At 66.0% G+C, this 19,617-nt stretch overlaps 1 protein-coding gene across 1 annotated transcript in view; it reads left to right on the forward strand.

Annotated features, from left to right (window-relative positions):
- Positions 1-19,275, forward strand: part of DLG4 (discs large MAGUK scaffold protein 4) — a 63,555-nt gene extending 44,280 nt beyond the window's left edge. Inside the window, 21 exon segments of the mRNA XM_039499931.1 lie at positions 852-905; positions 1,984-2,034; positions 2,854-2,978; positions 4,532-4,701; positions 5,398-5,534; positions 6,334-6,478; positions 6,664-6,802; positions 8,866-9,022; positions 10,054-10,156; positions 11,711-11,825; positions 12,435-12,611; positions 13,579-13,615; positions 14,667-14,694; positions 15,624-15,651; positions 15,653-15,669; positions 15,759-15,860; positions 16,436-16,589; positions 16,591-16,606; positions 16,959-17,068; positions 18,579-18,670; positions 19,051-19,275. Coding sequence (XP_039355865.1) covers positions 852-905; positions 1,984-2,034; positions 2,854-2,978; positions 4,532-4,701; positions 5,398-5,534; positions 6,334-6,478; positions 6,664-6,802; positions 8,866-9,022; positions 10,054-10,156; positions 11,711-11,825; positions 12,435-12,611; positions 13,579-13,615; positions 14,667-14,694; positions 15,624-15,651; positions 15,653-15,669; positions 15,759-15,860; positions 16,436-16,589; positions 16,591-16,606; positions 16,959-17,068; positions 18,579-18,670; positions 19,051-19,157 — 2,064 coding nt within the window. The 3' untranslated portion in view covers positions 19,158-19,275.
- The last annotated feature ends 342 nt before the right edge of the window (positions 19,276-19,617 follow it).

Below are 19,617 nucleotides of genomic sequence, written 5' to 3' on the forward strand. Positions count from 1 at the left end.
CTGCCCCCCCCCAGATCTGCCGGTGCCCCTCACTCCCGACCCGCAGCCCCTGCCCCCAGCTCTGCCGGTGCCCCTCACTCCCGACCCGCAGCCCCCTGCTAGCCCGGCCCTGCCCCCAGCCATGCCAGTGCCCCTCACTCCCGACCCGCAGCCCCTGCCCCCCCCAGCTCTGCCGGTGCCCCTCACTCCCGACCCGCAGCCCCTGCCCCCCCCAGCTCTGCCGGTGCCCCTCACTCCCGGCCCGCAGCCCCCAGCCCACCCCCAGCCCTGCCGGTGCCCCTCACTCCCGACCTGCAGCCCCCTACCAGCCCAGCTCTGAGGACAAACGTGACACTGATGTTTTCGATTGAAGGGTCGCAGGTGTCGAGTTTGGGGGTTCACAGGGTGCTTTGGGGCTGTCGGTTTGGTGTGGAGATATTTTGGGGGGGCGCCTGGTGTGTCGGGTCAGAGTGATGGTTTTGGGGGGGGTTCAGGTGAATATTTGGGCTGAGGTTTTGCCGGGGGGATATTCTCTGGGGGGGTCCCATGAATTTTGAGGGGTGCTGGTTCGGTGTCAGTTTTTGGGGTGCCCTCACAGCTGGTGCGCGGCTGCTTCTGGGACACAACGTAAAGTCGGGGGGGTCCGTCCTCTTCCACCCCAAAAGTCGCCAGGACTTGCCTGCCTGTTTTGGGGGGACTGGGGTCGCTGGGATGCCTGGCGGGTGGGATACTTGGCTCCGGTCTGGGGGTGTCTCAGCCCCGGGGGGGCGGGGGGCTGGTATCTTGGGGGGCTGGTGGCACCGCGGAGAAGTGGCTGAGATGCCTCCAGCTCACCCTGGGGTCTCCTGCTTTCGCCTCCTTCTCTCCCGCAGGCGAATTCTCCGCCCGTCATCGTCAATACGGACACGCTGGAGGCGCCGGCGTATGTGAGTAGCCAAGGGGGTTCAGGGCGGGTTGGGGTGGGGCCTTGTTTCTGGGCCGGTGCAGCTTCCTCCTAGACGCACGTTCATCTCTGGGAACCGTCCCCCCCACCCCAAAGGCCCCCGCAAATCGTCCCCTCTCCCAAACGCCCCCCAGTTCCCCAAACTCACCCCTGATGTGACCCCAAACTCACCCCTGATGTGACCCCAAAACCTTCCCCAAACACCCCAGCCCCAAACCTCCCCAACTCACCCTGATGTGACCCCCAAACCTTCCCCAAACACCCCCAGCTCCCAACCTCCCCAAACTCACCCCTGATGTGACCCCCAAACCTTCCCCAAACACCCCAGCTCCCAACCTCCCCAAACTCACCCCTGATGTGACCCCAACCTTCCCCCAAACACCCCAGCTCCCAACCTTCCCCCAAACTCACCCCTGATGTGACCCCCAAACCTTCCCCCAAACACCCCAGCTCCCAACCTTCCCCAAACTCACCCCTGATGTGACCCCAAAACTTCTCCCCAAACTCCTCCAGCCCCAACCTTCCCCAAACTCACCCTTGATGTGACCCCACAAACCTTCCCCAAACACACCCCTGATGTGTTCCCTGGACCTTCTCCCCAAAGTCCCCAGTCTCCAACCTTCCCCCAAACTCACCCCTGATCTAACACCCCAAACCTTCCCCCGCTGATCTGACCCCAAATTCCCCAAACTCACCCCTGATCTGAACCCCAACCTTCCCCAAACTCACCCCGATCTGACCCCCAAACCTTCCCCCAACTCCCCAGCCCCAACCTTCCCCTCAGACTCATCTCTGCCCCCCACATCTGCGCCTGTTCGATAGAGTCCAGTCTATAGTTCTTACCCCGTTTCCCAGGTTGGGGGGGGGCACCATGTGGGGTGGGGTGGAAGATCCCCCCATGGGATTGGGACAGTGAATGTGGGGGGGTCTTGTCTGATGCAGACAAACAGATCTTGTGGGTTTTCTTTCTTTCTTTCTTTCTATTAACTCGTCCCTTTGTTCTTTGTCCTTCGTTCTGCCGTGCGGGGGCCCAATTCTCACCACCCCCCCTTTCTGTCTAGGTGAACGGGACGGAGGGGGAGATGGAGTACGAAGAAATCACGTTAGAACGGGTGAGACTCTGCGTTCCCGGCTCTTTCTTGGGGGTGAATTTCAGCGTAACGCGCCCCAGAGGCAGACGCCTCTGCCCCCTCCCCCAGCTCGGCCGGTGCCCCTCACTCCCGACCCGCAGCCCCTGCCAGCCTGGCCCTGCCCCCCGCAGCTCTGCCGGTGCCCCTCACTCCCGACCCGTAGCCACTGCCAGCCCAGCCCTGTCCCCCCCAGCCCTGCCGGTGCCCCTCACTCCCGACCCGCAGCCCCTGCCAGCCCAGCCCTGCCCCCCCAGCTCTGCCGGTGCCCCTCACTCCCGACCTGCAGCCCCTGTCTGCCCAGCCCTGCCCCCAGCTCTGCCGGTGCCCCTCACTCCCGACCCGCAGCCCCTGCCAGCCTGGCCCTGCCCCCCGCAGCTCTGCCGGTGCCTCACTCCCGAGCCACTGCCAGCCCAGCCCTGTCCCCCCCAGCCCTGCCGGTGCCCCTCACTCCCGACCCGCAGTCCCTGCCAGCCCAGCCCTGCCGGTGCCCCTCACTCCCGCCCCGCAGCCCCTGCCAGCCCAGCCCTGCCCCCAGCCCTGCCGGTGCCGACCCGCAGCCCCTGCCAGCCCAGCCCCAGCTCTGCCGGTGCCCCTCACTCCCGACCCGCAGCCCCTGCCCCCAGCCCTGCCGGTGCCCCTCACTCCCGACCCGCCCCTGCCCCAGCCCTGCCGGTGCCCCGCACGCCCGACCCGCAGCCCCCGCCAGCCCGGCCCTGCCCCCCCCAGCTCTGCCGGTGCCCCTCACTCCCGACCCGCAGCCCCTGGAGGACGACTGACAGGTTTCGGGGGTGTCTCCTGCAGGGTAACTCCGGGCTGGGGTTCAGCATTGCCGGGGGGACGGACAACCCCCACATTGGGGACGACCCCAGCATCTTCATCACGAAAATCATCCCTGGGGGGGCAGCGGCTCAGGACGGCCGCCTCAGGTACCCGTGGGACTGGGAGGGGGCGGAGTGCTGGGGGGCAGAGAAGGGGCTGGGGGATTGGGAGGGGGCTGGGGAGTGAGTGATTGTGCAAGCGCTTGTGAGCCTGTGCGCTGGGGGTGGAAGGTTGTGAGCGCACGAGCCTGTGCCGCGAGTGAGTGTGCACTCGGCGATTGTGTGGCTGTGCACACTGGCTCGCGTGCTGCTTCTTTGCACGTGCCCAGCACGTGCACAAACCCTCGGACGTGTGCAAAGACCCGCCTCGGTGCTCCCACTGTGGCGTATTGCATATACACCCACCGCCTCTTGCACGAGCACGTTGCCTCGTGCCCAGAACGGCTGGCTGTCCCCGTGCACCATCATGTGCAGAATCACTCCTCGCACACGTGCGAACCGGTTTGCTAAATGTTCTTTGCACGTGCACCCAATGACTTGCACAATCACTTGTTGCACGTTCACAGTTGCTCATGACACTTGTGTGCGCATCGTTGCTTGGGGCACAATCGCACATCGCACCCTCATTGCAGACTTATACAATCACTCATGGCCTGCGCACAATCGTTTATTGCAAACTGTCACCAGCACTTGTTGCACACTCGCTCACCCCACACTCTTTGCACACTCCTTGCACGATTCGTCGTGCTCACAACTGCTTGGCGCACTCATCCAACGCTCATTGCATGTGCACAATCATTCATGGCACGTGCTCACAATTGCTCATTGTAAGTGCCCACAATCACTCTCTGCACAACCAGTCATTGCACGTTCATTACACAATCCCTGCTGGCACGTGCTCTCCCTCCCTCATTGCACAATTGCTCATTGCACACTGATTACCCCATCACTCATGGCAAATTCTCAGAAATGCTGGTTGCACAATCGTTCATTGCAGAGGCTCCCCCAATCCCTCTTTGCACAATTGTTCCCTGCACCAGCACCTGTTGCACACTTGTTACACCATTGCTCATGGCACACACTCACACTTGCACAATCACTCCTTGGAGAAGTTCACAATCACTCACTACACAATTGCTCATCCCAATTGCCCGTGATCACAATAACTTTTTGTGCTAGTCCTCATCACACAATCCCTCATGGCATGTGCTCACAATCACTCTTTGCACACCTTCTCCTTGCACACGTGCCTACTTGTTCCTTGCACCATTGCCCCTTGCACAACTGCTGATTGCAGGCTCTCCTAGTTCGCTCCTTGCACAATCACTCTTGCAGATGCTCACAATCATTTGTTTCACAATCTCTCATTGCCCAGTTGGTCCTTGCACACTCATTGCACAACCACTCCTTGCAGAGGCTCACAACTGCTCGCTGCACAATTGCTTGCCACTCAGTCACTTTTTGCACACTCTTTCTCCAATTGCATACTCCTTGCACGGCCTCTTGTTTCTCCCCCATTCCGCCGTCGCTCATTGCACGCTCACTCTCGGCACGTGTCGCACGCTTGCACGCAGCCCCCGCTCACAATCGCCCCAGTTGGGGCCGTGCCCCGCCCCCGGGCAACCCCCCTGACCCGCCTCCTCCCCGCGCCCCTGCCCCAGGGTGAACGACAGCATCCTGTTTGTGAACGACGTGGACGTGCGAGAGGTGACGCACAGCACGGCGGTGGAGGCGCTGAAGGAAGCCGGCTCCATCGTCCGGCTCTACGTCATGCGGCGTAAGGCCCTGGCCGAGAAGGTCATGGAGGTGAAGCTCATCAAAGGGCCCAAAGGTCAGAGACGCCCCCTGGAGAGGCCCCCCCGGAACCCCCCCCCCCATGGCTCGGGATACCCCGGAGAGCCCCCCAAGCTCCTGGGAAAGAACCTCCCTCGGAGAGACCCCCCCATGGCTGGGGACGTCTCTGTGCACCCCCCATCTTCCCTTGGAGAGACCCTGAGAACTTGGGGGTCACATCCACCCCCACAGCCCCCCTCCTGCTTCCATCCAACGGGGCCTCCTGAGAGAACACCCCAGATCCCCCCCCCAGATCCAGGGACTCCATTGTCCGCCCCCCTGCTCCCCCGCTAAGGAACCCCCGCAGAGAACCCCTCAATACCCCCTGCCCCCCCCCCACTGAGAGACACCCCCCACCGGATAATCCCCATATTGGAGAGAGCCCCTTGTACCCAGCACCCCAAAGCCAGGGGTCCCCCTGAAACTCCCTCCACATCACCACTAGCCCCCAATACAATCTCTGCTCTCCCAACAGCCCCTGCCCCTTCTCCTGGGAGATCCCCCCTCTCGAGGAGTCTCCCCCCTTTCTCTCCCGGGATCCCCCCGAACCCCATCATCTCCCCATCCTCCCCAGAGGGGGACCCCCCCCGGATCTCCCCCCCATCCCTTTCTCTCTGACTCACCCCCGATCTGCCCGCCCCCCTCCCCCCAAATCTCCCCCTCTGAATCTCTCTCCCCTCCCCCCCCCGCTCAGGTTTGGGGTTCAGCATCGCGGGGGGCGTCGGGAACCAGCACATCCCGGGAGACAACAGCATCTACGTCACCAAGATCATCGAGGGGGGGGCCGCCCACAAGGACGGGCGCCTCCACATCGGGGACAAGATCCTGGCGGTGAGTCGTTCCCCCCCCACCCCCGCAGGGCCAAACCCAGCCAGGCAGGGGTTAACTGAGCCCCGGGGGGGCGGGGCCTGAGGGGAGGGAGGGGCTTGGCAGGGTGGGAGGGGTTTAGTGGAGGGAGGGGCTTAGTTGAAGGGGAGGAGCCTACGTGAGGGGGAAAGCTGAGTGGGAGGGGCTTAGCAGAGTGGAGGGAATTGGGGAGGGGCTTAGTTGAGGGGGAGGAGCTAAGTGGGAGGGGCTTGGCAGAGTGGAAAGAGTTAGGGGAGGGGTCTAATTGAGGGGTGGGGCTTTGTTGAGGGGAGGAGCCTATGTCAGGGGAAATGCTGAGTGGGAGGGGCTTAGCTGAGAGGCGGGAGCTGAGTGGGAGGGGCTTGGCAGAGTGGAAAGAGTTAGGGGAGGGGTCTAATTGAGGGGTGGGGCTTTGTTGAGGGGAGGAGCCTATGTCAGGGGAAATGCTGAGTGGGAGGGGCTTAGCTGAGAGGAGGGGGCTGAGTGGGAGGGGCTTAGCAGAGTGGAGCGAGTTAGGGGCGGGGCCTAATTGAGGGGAGAGGCTTGGTTGAGGGGGAGGAGCCTATGCAGGGGGGACGCTGAGTGGGAGGGGCTTAGCGGAGGGGTGAGGGCTGCTGAGCTGGGTGGTGGGGGTCCCCAGGGCAGGACTTTTCTGCAGGACTCCCTGCCACTGGATATCACCGTGGAGCTGAGCCGGGGCAGGTGGGATACTGGGGGAAGAGATGGGCCCATGGGTCTGACCCTGGCTTCTCCCCGGTCCGTCCCCCCCACCCCCCCACTGCAGGTGAACAACGTCAGCCTGGAGGACGTGATGCACGAGGACGCCGTGGCCGCGCTGAAGAACACGTACGACGTCGTCTACCTGAAGGTGGCGAAACCCACCAACCTGTACCTCAACGACTCCTACGCCCCGCCCGACATCACCACCTGTGAGGACTGCCGGGGGGCAGGGGGCGGGGCGGGGGGCGGGGCGGGGGGCGCTCCCCCCAGGGCGGCGTTAGGGGGCGCTGTGGGGCAGGGAGCGGGGGTGGGATCCCTGCCTGAACGGCCGCCCCACCCCAGAGGTGGCCGCATCTCAGCCATTAACGCCGTCCCCTCTCTCTGCCCCCTCCAGCGTACTCCCAGCATCTGGACAATGAAATCAGCCACCAGAGTTACCTGGGGACCGACTACCCACAAGCCATGACCCCCACCTCCCCCCGGCGCTACTCCCCCATCCCCAAGGAGATGATGGGGGAAGAGGACATACCCAGGTGAGCAAAGCCCCTCCCCTGGGGGCTGCCCCCGAGCGGGTCTGGGTGCCGAGGGAGGGAGTGGGGGTGACCAGATGTCCCGATTTGGGGCTCTTTTTCTTATATGGGCTCCTATTACTCCCCCCCTCCGTCCCGATTTGTCACACGTGCTGTCTGGTCACCCTGGGGAGTCGACTGGCGCCTGCCGCCCAGACAGGACGGGGGCAGGGCTTGGGGTGGACAAAGGTCACCCCCTTTGTAGCCTCTGAACGGCGTTCACACGGGTACCCGTCCCAAGTGTAGGCGCCGGAGTGCAGGAGGCGACAGGTGTCCCCATAACATACAGCCACATGCATGATATACCGGTGCACGGGCAATGGACAACCACGCACCGTAATGTACAGGTGCAGAGGTAAAACCACACACCGTGACACACAGGTAATGGACCGCCACACACCGGGACTTACAGGCGCACGGGTACTGTACTGCCACACACTGCAACACGCAGGTAATGGACATCCACATACCGTGACATACAGGTGCACTGGTAATGGACGGCCACGCACTGTGACATACAGGCGCACAGGTGATGTACAGCTGCACACCCTAACGCACAGGTGCACAAGTAATGGACAGTCACACACCCTAACCCACAGGTGCACAGGTGATGGACAGCCACACACTAGTGACATACAGGTGCACAGGTTACGTACAGTCATGCATGATAACACACAGGCGCACAGGTGATGTACAGCCGCACACCCTAACACACAGGCGCACAGGTAATGGACAGCCGCACACCCTAACCCACAGGCGCACAGGTGATGTACAGCCACACACCGTAACCCACAGGCGCACAGGTAATGTACAGCCACACACCCTAACCCACAGGCACACAGGTAATGTACAGCCACACACCCTAACCCACAGGCGCACAGGTAATGTACAGCCACACACCCTAACCCACAGGCACACAGGTAATGTACAGCCACACACCCTAACGCACAGGCGCACAGGTAATGTACAGCCACACACCCTAACACACAGGTGCACAGGTAATGGACAGCCACACACCGTAACCCACAGGCGCACAGGTAATGTACAGCCACACACCGTAACCCACAGGCGCACAGGTAATGTACAGCCACACACCCTAACACACAGGTGCACAGGTAATGGACAGCCACACACCGTAACCCACAGGCGCACAGGTAATGTACAGCCGCACACCCTAACACACAGGTGCACAGGTAATGGACAGCCACACACCCTAACGCTCAGGCACACAGGTAATGTACAGCCACACACCGTAACACACAGGTGCACAGGTCATGGACAGCTGTATACATAACACAGAGGCACACAACTAATAGCCAGGCAGCCGTGTGACATTCAGGCACCCACATAACACCCAGACACATTTCTGACATACACTCAGCCACATAACGAACAGGCAACTCGGCAAGGTACAGGCGCTCAGATGCTATAGAGGTATTTCCAGAATATACAGCCGCATCTGGAATATACAGGTACGCATGTAACACACAGCCACACGGGTGACCTACAGGTTGCCATGTAATGTTCAGGTGCCCACAGGAGGGACAGGCGTTCAAACAGGAGTGCGTGTCAGTGTAGACACGATCACATCCTGTAGCCGGTGCTACAAGCACACAGATAAGATACAGGCGCCCTGCCGGTCCGCGCGACCCTCACAGCCTCGTGGTGAAGTACAGGCGCACGGGCGCATCCGCAAGGTTCAGGTGGACACCTTGCATACAGGCGAACAGGAGGGGTACCGGCAAATGCGCACAGGCGCCTGTGAAAGTACAGGTGCCTACATGTTGTGGAGGTTCAAGAGTGCGCCTGTGACGTACAGGCGCAGGAGGCAAACGCACACACACGCACAAAGTTGCAGCCATGTACAGCCGCACACGTACGCTACCGTCGCCCACGAGCCGTACAGCCACCCACTGTAACCTACAGGGGTCATTACAGTCAGACCTCGCACACCCCATCGTTCCTGCGTCCCCGGCTGTGCACGCTGGGGTGTCCCTGACCTCTCTACCCCCATCCCACCTGCCCAGGGAACCCCGCCGGATCATCATCCACCGCGGCTCGACGGGCCTGGGATTCAACATCGTCGGGGGCGAGGATGGCGAAGGAATCTTCATCTCCTTCATCCTGGCCGGGGGGCCGGCTGACCTGAGTGGGGAGCTGCGGAAAGGGGACCAGATCCTCTCGGTAAGAACCCGCCCCCCAGAAGCAGCCAGTCCCCTGCCATGGGGCCGGGTGGGAGCCGGCCCCCCCTAGAGGGGACAGGCCCCTGCCCCATTCCCTGCCCCCCTGAGCCAGCCAGTCCCCGCCCTGGGGCCGGGTGGGAGCCAGCGCCCCCTAGAGGGGACAGGCCCCTGCCCCATTCCCCGCCCCCCTGAGCCAGCCAGTCCCTGCCCTGGGGCCGGGTGGGAGCAGGCGCCCCCTAGAGGGGACAGGCCCCAGCCCCAAACCCCGCCCCCCAGAGCCAGCCAGTCACTGCCCTGGGGCCGGGTGGGAGCCGGCGCCCCCTAGAGAGGACAGGCCCCTGCCCCATTCCCCGCCCCCCTGAGCCAGCCAGTCACTGCCCTGGGGACGGGTGGGAGCCAGCGCCCCAGAGGACAGGCCCCTGCCCCATTCCCGCCCCTGAGCCAGCCAGTCCCGCCCTGGGGCCGGGTGGGAGCAGCGCCCCAGAGGACAGGCCCTGCCCCACTCCCACCCCCCTGAGCCAGCCAGTCCCTGCCCTGGGGCCGGGTGGGAGCCAGCGCCCCCTAGAGGGGCCACGCCCCAGCCCCAATCCCCCCCCGGAGCCAGCCAGTCCCTGCCCCAGGGCCGGGTGGAGCCGGCGCCCCTAGAGGACAGGCCCTGCCCCATTCCCGCCCCTGAGCCAGCCAGGCCGCCTGGGGCCGGGTGGGAGCTGGCGCCCCCTAGAGGGGACAGGCCCCTGCCCCATTCCCCGCCCCCCTGAGCCAGCCAGTCCCTGCCCTGGGGCCGGGTGGGAGCCGGCGCCCCCCAGAGGGGACAGGCCCCTGCCCCATTCCCCGCCCCCCCGAGCCAGCCAGTCCCTGCCCTGGGGCCGGGTGGGAGCCGGAGCCCCCTAGAGGGGACAGGCCCCTGCCCCATTCCCTGCCCCCCTGAGCCAGCCAGTCCCTGCCCTGGGGCCGGGTGGGAGCCGGCGCCCCCTAGAGGGGACATTGTGTCCCATTCCCCGCCCCTCTGATGTGGCTTCTCTCTCCCCTCAGGTGAATGGGGTGGATCTCAGGAACGCAACCCACGAGCAGGCTGCCATCGCTCTGAAAAATGCTGGGCAGACGGTGACGATCATCGCACAGTATAAACCTGAGGGTGAGTCTCAGCCGGGGGCGGGGGGCGGGGCTGGAGGCGTGTCCCACCTCTGGGTGGTGTGGAGGGAGGGACGGGGTTTGGGTGGGTGGATGGATCCAGGGTTGGGTGGGTGGGCGGATGGGGTTGGAGAGACGGATGGAGGTTGGGTGGATGGAGGGATGAAGTGATGGAGGATGGATGGATGGAGGGATGGATGGGGTGTAGGGTGGGTGGATGAAAGGATGGAGGGATGAAGTGATGGATGATAGGTGGATGAATGGATAGATAGGGTGTTGGGTGGGTGGATGGAGGAGGATGGACGGAGGGCTGGGGATGAAGGTTGGGTGGGTGGACGGAGGGATGAGGATGGAGGGATGGGATGGAGGTTGGGTGGATGGATGGATAGATGGGGTGTTGGGTGGATGGAGGGATGGGGTGGGTGGGATGGACGGAGGGATGAAGTGATGGAGGATGGGTGGGTGAATGGATAGATAAGTGGGGTGTTGGGTGGATGGACGGATGGAGGGATGAAGTGATGGATGATGGATGGATGGATGGATAGATAAGGTGTTGGGTGGGTGGAGGGAGGGATGAGGATGGAGGGATGGGGATGAAGGTTGGGTGGATGGATAGATGGGGTGTTGGGTGGATGGAGGGATGGGGTGGGTGGGATGGACGGAGCGATGAAGTGATGGAGGATGGGTGGGTGAATGGATAGATAAGTGGGGTGTTCGGTGGTTGGACGGATGGAGGGATGAAGTGATGGATGATGGATGGATGGATAGATAGGGTGTTGGGTGGGTGGACGGATGGACGGACGGATGAGGATGGAGGGATGGGGATAGAGGTTGGGTGGATGGATGGATAGATGCGATGTTGGGTGGGTGGATGGAGGAGGATGGACGGAGGGGTGGGGATGAAGGTTGGGTGGATGGATGGATGGGGTGTTGGGTGGATGGAGGGATGGGGTGGGTGGGATGGACGGAGGGATGAAGTGATGGAGGATGGGTGGGTGAATGGATAGATAGGTGGGGTGTTGGGTGGATGGACGGATGGAGGGATGAAGTGATGGATAGATGGGGTGTTGGGTGGGTGGACGGAGGGATGAGGATGGAGGGATGGGGATGGAGGTTGGTTGGATGGATAGCGGGGGTGTGGGGTGGGTGGATGGACGGAGGGATGGGGATGGAGGTTGGATGGAGAGATGGGGTGTTGGGTAGGCGGGAGGATGGATAGAGGGATGGGGCTGGAGGTTGGGGGGATGGAAGGATGGGGGCAGATGGGAGGACAGAGGGATGGGGGTTGTGCGGGAGGATGGAGGGATGGGGATGGAGGTTGGGTGGGTGGGAGGATGGAGGGATGGGGATGGAGGTTGGGTGGGTGGGAGGATGGAGGGATGGGGATGGAGGTTGGGGGGATGGAAGGTTGGGGGGCAGATGGGAGGACAGAGGGATGGGGGTGCGGGAGGATGGAGGGATGGGTGAGGGCTGGAGGACGGAGGGATTTGGGCGACCGTGAGGGGTGGGGGTGGGGCAGCCCAAGGCATCACCTGGCCTCAACCCCCATTCTCCCCAGCGGACAGCCGCTTCGAGGCCAAACTCCACGACCTGCGGGAGCAGCTGATGAACAGCAGCCTGGGCTCCGGGACGGCGTCGCTCCGCAGCAACCCCAAGCGGGGCTTTTATATCCGGTGAGAGCCCCCCCCCGAGCCCTCCCACCCCACAGCCCCCAGGAGCCTCTCCCAACCCCCGAGCCCTCCCAGCCCCCCACAGGCCCCCAGGAGCCTCCCCAGCCCACTGAGATCCTCCACTCCACCACATGCCTCCGTGGACCCCCCTGACCTCCCCACCCCCCTGAAACCTCCCATCCCCCCACAGAGCCCCAAGACCCTCCTGGGTTCTCTCCTGGCTCTGGGAGGGGAGTGGGGGCTGGTGGGTCAGAGCAGGGGGGGCTGGGAGCCAGGACTCCTGGGTTCTCTCCCTGGCTCCGGGAGGGGAGTGGGGGCTGGTGGGTCAGAGCAGGGGCTGGGAGCCAGGACTCCTGGGTTCTCTCCCCGGCTCTGGGAGGGGAGTGGGAGCTGGTGGGTTAGAGCAGGGGGGGCTGGGAGCCAGGACTCCTGGGTTCTCTCCCCAGCTCCGGAAGGGGAGTGGGGGCTGGTGGGTCAGAGCAGGGGGGCTGGGAGCCAGGACTCCTGGGTTCTCTCCCTGGCTCTGGGAAGGGAGTGGGGGCTGGTGGGTTAGAGCAGGGGGGGCTGGGAGCCAGGACTCCTGGGTTCCCTGACCCCCGCCCCCCCCCCCAGGGCGCTGTTCGACTACGACAAGACGAAGGACTGCGGGTTCCTGAGCCAGGCGCTGAGTTTCCGCTTCGGGGACGTGCTGCACGTGGTGGACGCCTCGGACGACGAGTGGTGGCAGGCGCGGCGGGTCCACCCCGACGGGGAGGGGGACGAGATCGGCTTCGTGCCCAGCAAGAGACGGTACCCGGGGGGGGGGGGGAGGGACTCGGCGGGAGAAGGTGTCAGGCTGACGTGGCTGTGGGGGGACGTGGGGCTGGGGTGGGATGGGGCTGCAGGGCAGTGGGAGGGCTCTGCGGGAGAGGTTGAGGAGGGCTTGGGGTGGGGCTTTGGGGAGGGCAGGGCTGCTGAGCAGTGGGCGGGGCCAGAGGGGAGAGGTTGTGGGGAGGGTTTGGGGTGGGGCTTTGGGAAGGGGGCGGGGCTGCTGAGCAGTGGGTGGAGCCAGAGGGGGAGAGGTTGTGGGGAGGGTTTGGGGGTGGTGCTTTGGGGAGGGGGCTGGGCTGCTGAGCAGTGGGCGGGGCAAGAGGGGAGAGGTTGTGAGGAGGGTTTGGGGTGGGGCTTTGGGAAGGGGCAGGGCTGCTGAGCAGTGGGCGGGGCCAGAGGGGAGAGGTTGTGGGAGGGTTTGGGGATGGGGCTTTGGGAGGGGCAGGGCTGCTGAGCAGTGGGCGGGGCCACAGGGGATAAGTTGTGATGAGGGGCGGGGCTTTGGGCTTCAGGGCAGGGAGGGCCACAGGGGAGAGGTTGTGGGGAGGAGAGGAGGGGTGGGGCTTTGGGAAGGGGCAGGGCTGCTGAACAGGGGCGGGGCCAGAGGGGAGAGGTTGTGAGGAGGGTTTGGGGTGGGGCTTTGGGAGGGGCAGGGCTGCTGAGCAGTGGGCGGGGCCAGAGGGAGAGGTTGTGAGGAGGGTTTGGGGTGGGGCTTTGGGAAGGGGCGGGACTGCTGAGCAGGGGCGGGGCCACAGGAGATAAGTTGTGATGAGGGGCGGGGCTTTGAGCTGCAGGGCAGGGGAGGGCCACAGGGGAGAGGTTGTGGGAGGAGAGGAGGAGTGGAGCTTTGGGAAGGGGCGGGGCAGCCGAGGAGTGGGGAGGTTCACAAGGGGCGGGGCTACGGGGCAGGGGGCGGGGCCGTCTCTGAGCTTTGGTCTCCCCGCAGGGTGGAGCGCCGGGAGTGGACGCGGTTAAAGGCCAAGGTGGGTGACCCGCCCCCCCCAGACACAGACCCCCCCTACCCCCACCCCGGGGGCAGAGGGGTTGGGTGGGGCTGGGGGTGCGAAGCCACAATCAGTCCCGGGGGCGAGTGTGCAAGGCTGGGGGTGGGGCTCTCTCCTCGGGCCACGCCCAGACCCCCAGGGGGGCTTCTCCCCCCGTCCTCCCCGTGCCTTCCCACGAGCGTGTGCACCGTGCGTGCGAGCGTGTGCACAACTGCCTTTGCACGCCCCCGTGCCGAGCCTGTGTCGCACCCCTCCCCCAGCCGTGCCCCAATTCGAGGCCATTAACCCCTTCCTCACCTGCCCAACATGGCGGGGGCCAGTCAGGGAGTCAGTCCACCAAGGGGGGGGGCTGCTCCCACCTGACCCCCAGGGGGCGCTGTGGGGAGCGGCTCCCACCGCAGGCACCAGAGCTGGGACAGAAGGGGGGTGGGGTTCTCCTGCGGGGAGGGGCTCTGGGGCTGTGGGGGGGGGGCAGGGGAATGGGATGGGGGGAGGTGAGAAATGGAGGCTGGGATGGGTCCCCCCCATGGATGGAGAAACGGAAGGGGGTATCGGCAATTTCTGTCTGTCCTACCTACCTATCCATCCACCCCCTCTATCTATCTATCCATCCCCCTCCATCTATCTATCCATCCCCCCCTCCATCTATCCATCCATCCGCAGACACCCCCTCTATCTATCTATCTATCTATCTATCTATCTATCTATCTATCTATCTATCTATCCCCACCCACCCCCTCTATCTATCTATCCATCCCCACCCACCCCTCTATCTATCTATCTATCTATCCATCCCCACCCCTCTATCTATCTATCTATATCCATCTATCCCCACCCCTCTATCTATCTATCTATCCATCCCCACCCCTCTATCTATCTATCCATCCATCCACATCCACCCCCTCTCTCTATCTCTCTATCCCCCACCCCCTCTATCCATCTATCTATCCCCATCCACCCCCTCTGTCTATCTATCTATCTCTGTCTCACTCTCTTTCTCTCTCTCTCTCTCTCTTTCTGCCCCCTCCAGGATCGGGTGCCAGGATCGGGCTCTCAAGGTGGGTTTCTCTGCTGCTGTCGCCTCCTCCTTCCGTTTCCACCTGTCCCTTTATTTCATCCCTTCTCTTCCTGCGCCGAGTGTCCCAGCTGTGACATCCCCCCCCCCAGCCTGGCTGGTGCCCCTCACTCCCGACCCCCAGCACCTGCCCCCCCAGCTCTGCCGGTGCCCCTCCCTCCCGACCCGCGGCCCCTGCTAGCCCAGCCCTTCCGGTGCCCCTCACTCCCGACCTGCAGCCCCGTGCCCCCCCAGCTCTGCCGGTGCCCCTCACTTCCGCCCCGCAGCCCCTGCCAGCCCCGCCCGGCCCCAGCTCTGCCGGTGCCCCTCACTCCCGACCCGCAGCCCCGGCCAGCCCGGCCCTGCCCCCCCAGCCCTGCCGGTGTCCCTCACTCCCGACCCACAGCCCCTGCCAGCCCAGCCCGGCCCCCCAGCTCTGCCGGTGCCCCTCACTTCCGCCCCGCAGCCCCTGCCAGCCCAGCCCTGCCCCAGCTCTGCCGGTGCCCCTCACTCCCGACCCGCAGCCCCTGCCAGCCCAGCCCTGCCCCCAGCTCTGCCAGTGTCCTCACTCCCGCCCCAGCCCCTGCCAGCCCAGCCCTGCCCCCCAGCTCTGCAGTGCCCCTCACTCCCGACCCTGCAGCCCCAGCTCTGCCAGTGCCCCTCACTCCCGCCCGCAGCCCCCCCAGCCCTGCGGTGCCCCTCACTCCGCCCGCAGCCCCCAGCCCTGCCCCCAGCTCTGCCAGTGCCCATCACTCCCGTGCAGCCCCTGCCCCCAGCGCCGTCGGTGCCCCTCACTCCCGCCCCAGCCCTGCCCCCAGCTCTGCTGGTGCCCCTCACTCCCGACCAGCCCCTGCCCCCCAGCGCCGTCAGTGCCCCTCACTCCCGACCCGCAGCCCCCTGCCCCACCGGTGACTCTGGGATTCTCGTCCCCAGGTCGGGAGGATTCGGTGCTGAGCTACGAGTGTGATGCAGATGGAAGGTGAGTGCCTGGCTGGCTGCCAGCAGGGGGCGCCGTGCGGGGGGGGGGGTCGGTCTCTCCCCCATCACTATTCTCTCTCCCCCCCCCAGTGCACTACGCTCGCCCCATTATCATCCTGGGGCCCACGAAGGACCGAGCCAACGACGACCTGCTCTCCGAGTTCCCGGACAAGTTCGGCTCCTGCGTCCCCCGTGAGTCCTGCCCGCGGCGCCGAGGGGGGCAGCGGGCTGCAGCGGGGGTGGGGTGGGGGCGGGGCAATGGGGCGCTGGGCTGCAGGGTGGGGCAGGGGTAGGGTGGGGCGGGGAGCATCGAGCTGCAGGGGCGGAGAGGAGGTTACCGGGCTGCACGGGGCGGCAGGGCAGGGTGGCGCCGGGCTGCAGGGGGTGGGGCAGGGGCAGGATGGGGTGGGGCAGGGGCAGGATGGGGTGGGGCAGGGGCGCCGGGCTGCAGGGGTGGGGCAGGGGCAGGATGGGGTGGGGCAGGGCGCTGGGCTGCAGGGGTGGGGCAGGGGCAGGATAGGGTGGGGCAGGGGCGCCGGGCTGCAGGGGTGGGGCAGGGGCAGGATGGGGTGGGGCAGGGGCGCCGGGCTGCAGGAGGGTGGGGCAGGGGCAGGATGGGGTGGGGCAGGGGCGCCGGGCTGCAGGGGCCGGGCTGCAGAGGGTGGGGCAGGGGCAGGATGGGGTGGGGCAGGGCGGGGTGGGGCAGAGGGGCCGGGGCAGGGCAGGGTTTCGCCCCAGCCCCCCGCTGACCGGCCCGCCCCCCCCAGACACCACGCGGCCGAAGCGGGAGTACGAGGTGGACGGGCGGGACTATCACTTCGTGGCCTCGCGGGAGAAGATGGAGAAGGACATCCAGGGCCATAAGTTCATCGAGGCCGGACAGTACAACAGCCACCTGTGCGGGACCAGCGTCCAGTCCGTGCGAGGTGGCCGAGCAGGTAGGGCGGGCCGGGCGGGGCAGCGGGGGAGGAGGGGCGGCAGGAGATGGGGAGGGGGCCTAGCGGGGGAGGAGGGCAGAGGACGGGGAGGGGCCAGCGGAGGTGGGGACGGCAGAGGCGGGGCTGGGCCAGCGGGGAGGAGGGGGCAGGAGATGGGGAGGGCCCAGCAGGGGAGGGATGGCAGAGGACGGGGCTGGGCCAGCGGAGGTGGGGGGGCAGAGGATGGGGAGGATCAGCGGGGGAGGAGGATGGCAGAGGATGGGGAGGGGGCTAGCAGAGGGGGACGGCAGAGGACGGGGAGGGGCCAGCGGGGTCCGTGGTCGGTTGATGACACCCCCCCCCGCCCCCGCAGGGCAAGCACTGCATCCTGGACGTCTCGGCCAACGCCGTGCGGCGGCTCCAGGCCGCCCAGCTCCACCCGATCGCCATCTTCATCCGGCCCCGGTCCCTGGAGAACGTCCTGTGAGTACGGGGGCTGGGGGCGGGGCCTGAGGGGGTGGGGGTGGGGTCCAGGTGGGATCGGGGGCGGGGTCTGAGATCATTGGGGGCGGGGTCTAGGTAGGCTTAGGGGCGGGGTCTGAGATGGCTGGGGCAGGGCCTAGGTAGGACAAAGGGTGCGGTCTGAGATAGGTGGGGCGGGGTTCAGGTGGGATCAGGGGCGGGGCCTGAGATGGCTGGGGCAGGGCCTGAGATGGCTGGGGCGGGGCCTAAGTGGGCTGTGGGGCGGGGTCTGAGATGGCTGGGGCAGGGTCTGAAATGGCTGGGGCGGGGTCTAGGCGGGCTGTGGGGCGGGGTCTGAGATGGCTGGGGCGGGGTCTAGGCGGGCTGTGGGGCGGGGTCTGAGATGGCTGGGGCGGGGTCTAGGTGGGCTGTGGGGCGGGGTCTGAGATGATTGGGGCAGGGTCTAGGTGGGATCGGGCGGGTCAGATGATTGGGGCGGGGTCTGAGATGGCTGGGGCGGGGTCTAGGCGGGCTGTGGGGCGGGGTCTGAGATGGCTGGGGCGGGGTATAGGCGGGCTGTGGTGGCGGGGTCTGAGATGGCTGGGGGCGGGGTCTAGGCGGGCTGTGGGGCGGGGTCTGAGATGGCTGGGGGCGGGATCTAGGCGGGCTGTGGGGCGGGGTCTGAGATGGCTGGGGCGGGGTCTAGGCGGGCTGTGGGGTCGGGGTCTGAGATAATTGAGGCGGGGTCCAGGTGGGATAAGGGGCGGGGTCTGAGATGGCTGGGGTGGGGTCTAGGCGGGCTGTGGGGGCGGGGTCTGAGATGGCTGGGGCGGGTCTAGGCGGGCTGTGGGGCGGGGTCTGAGATGGCTGGGGCGGGGTCTAGGCGGGCTGTGGGGCGGGGTCTGAGATGGCTGGGGCGGGGTCTAGGCGGGCTGTGGGGGGTGGGTTCTAGGCGGGCTGTGGTGGCGGTGTCTGAGATGGCTGGGGGCGGGGTCTAGGCGGGCTGTGGGGGCGGGGTCTGAGATGGCTGGGGGCGGGGTCTAGGCGGGCTGTGGGGGCGGGGTCTGAGATGGCTGGGGGCGGGGTCTAGGCGGGCTGTGGGGGCGGGGTCTGAGATGGCTGGGGCGGGGTCTAGGTGGGCTGTGGGGGCGGGGTCTGAGATCATCGGGGCGGGGTCTAGGCGGGCTGTGGGGGCGGGCTCTGAGATGGCTGGGGGCGGGGTCTAGGCGGGCTGTGGGGCGGGGTCTGAGATGGCTGGGGGCGGGGTCTAGGCGGGCTGTGGGGGCGGAGTCTGAGATGGCTGGGGGCGGGGTCTAGGCAGGCTGTGGGGGCGGCCCGGCACAGGGGGGCGCTGGCGGGCGAGCGTGGGCCGGGCGGCCTCGCGCCCCTGTCCTGGGCTCTGCGTCCCGCACCCCACGGGGCCGCAATCGCCCCCCCCCGTTAGCCCCGAGGCCTTTAATCGCCCCCTTTCCGGCGGGGGGGGGGGCAGGAGCGAAGTCTGACGGGTGTCCGTGTGTCCCCCCCCACACAGAGAAATCAGCAAGCGGATAACGGAGGAGCAGGCGCGAAAAGCCTTCGACCGAGCCATGAAACTGGAACAAGAATTCACAGAGTGCTTCTCGGGTGGGTGTCCCCCCGCCCGGCCCCCCAAATCCCCTGGCCCCCAGCTCCCCCCCCCCCGCCTGGCACGGGAGGGGGGACACGGCGGCCGCCGGCTCCCATGGGCGGAGATTTCCCGGGCCAGGACGTTGTTTTTGCCCCGAGCGAGGCCGCCCCCGTCTCGCCCCGTTCACAGGCGTCGCCCAAATCCGCCTCCCGCCCCTATTGGATCCCTCCCCAAATCCCCGCCCCAGCCCTGCCTCCTCCCCCACCCTCGCCGCGCGAAACAGCTGTTTTGCGGCAAAAGCGCCGCTCGTGGGGGGGGGGGACACAGGACGCAGCAGGGGGCTGCCTAGGGGTGCCCCCGCCCCGCTGACCCTGTGCCGTGTGTCCCCCCCCCGCAGCCATCGTGGAAGGCGAGAGTTTCGAGGAGATCTACCACAAAATCAAGCGGATTATCGAGGAACTTTCGGGGCCGTACATCTGGATCCCGGCCCGGGAGAGACTTTAGGGGGGGCGACCCCCCCCCCGCTCGGCGGGACCCACAAGCCCTTGGCCGCGGAACTGAGCCGTTCGTTTCGGGGAGGAGGTTTCGGGAATCGGGGGGGGGGGGATCCGGTCTATTTCTTCCTTTCTTCTCCTTTCTGATTTTTTTTTTCTCGCCATCCTCTGCCTGGCTCCTGCCCCGCCGCCCCCCCCCAACGAAGATCCGCCCCCGTCTCTTTGCCCCCCCGGCCCGCCCGCTTCGAGGAGAGCGCTCTGTGCATGCTTGTCTTTTTTTCGAGAGGTGGTGGCTTGTGACGTCTGCGCTTCTGGCATTTTCTTATTGTCCCCGGCCCCCCCCCGGGCCGCCCCGCCCCCCGCCCGTCGGATCCGGACCCGGCATCCGATCGAGGAGACGCGCCGAAGGACCGGAAAACCGGGGCGGCGGAGGAGAAAGGAACGCAAGGCGCCCCCGGGAAAAGGCCGGC

The sequence above is a fragment of the Mauremys reevesii genome, linkage group 14 (assembly GCF_016161935.1).
Source record: "Mauremys reevesii isolate NIE-2019 linkage group 14, ASM1616193v1, whole genome shotgun sequence".
NCBI classification, from domain to species: Eukaryota; Metazoa; Chordata; order Testudines; family Geoemydidae; genus Mauremys; species Mauremys reevesii.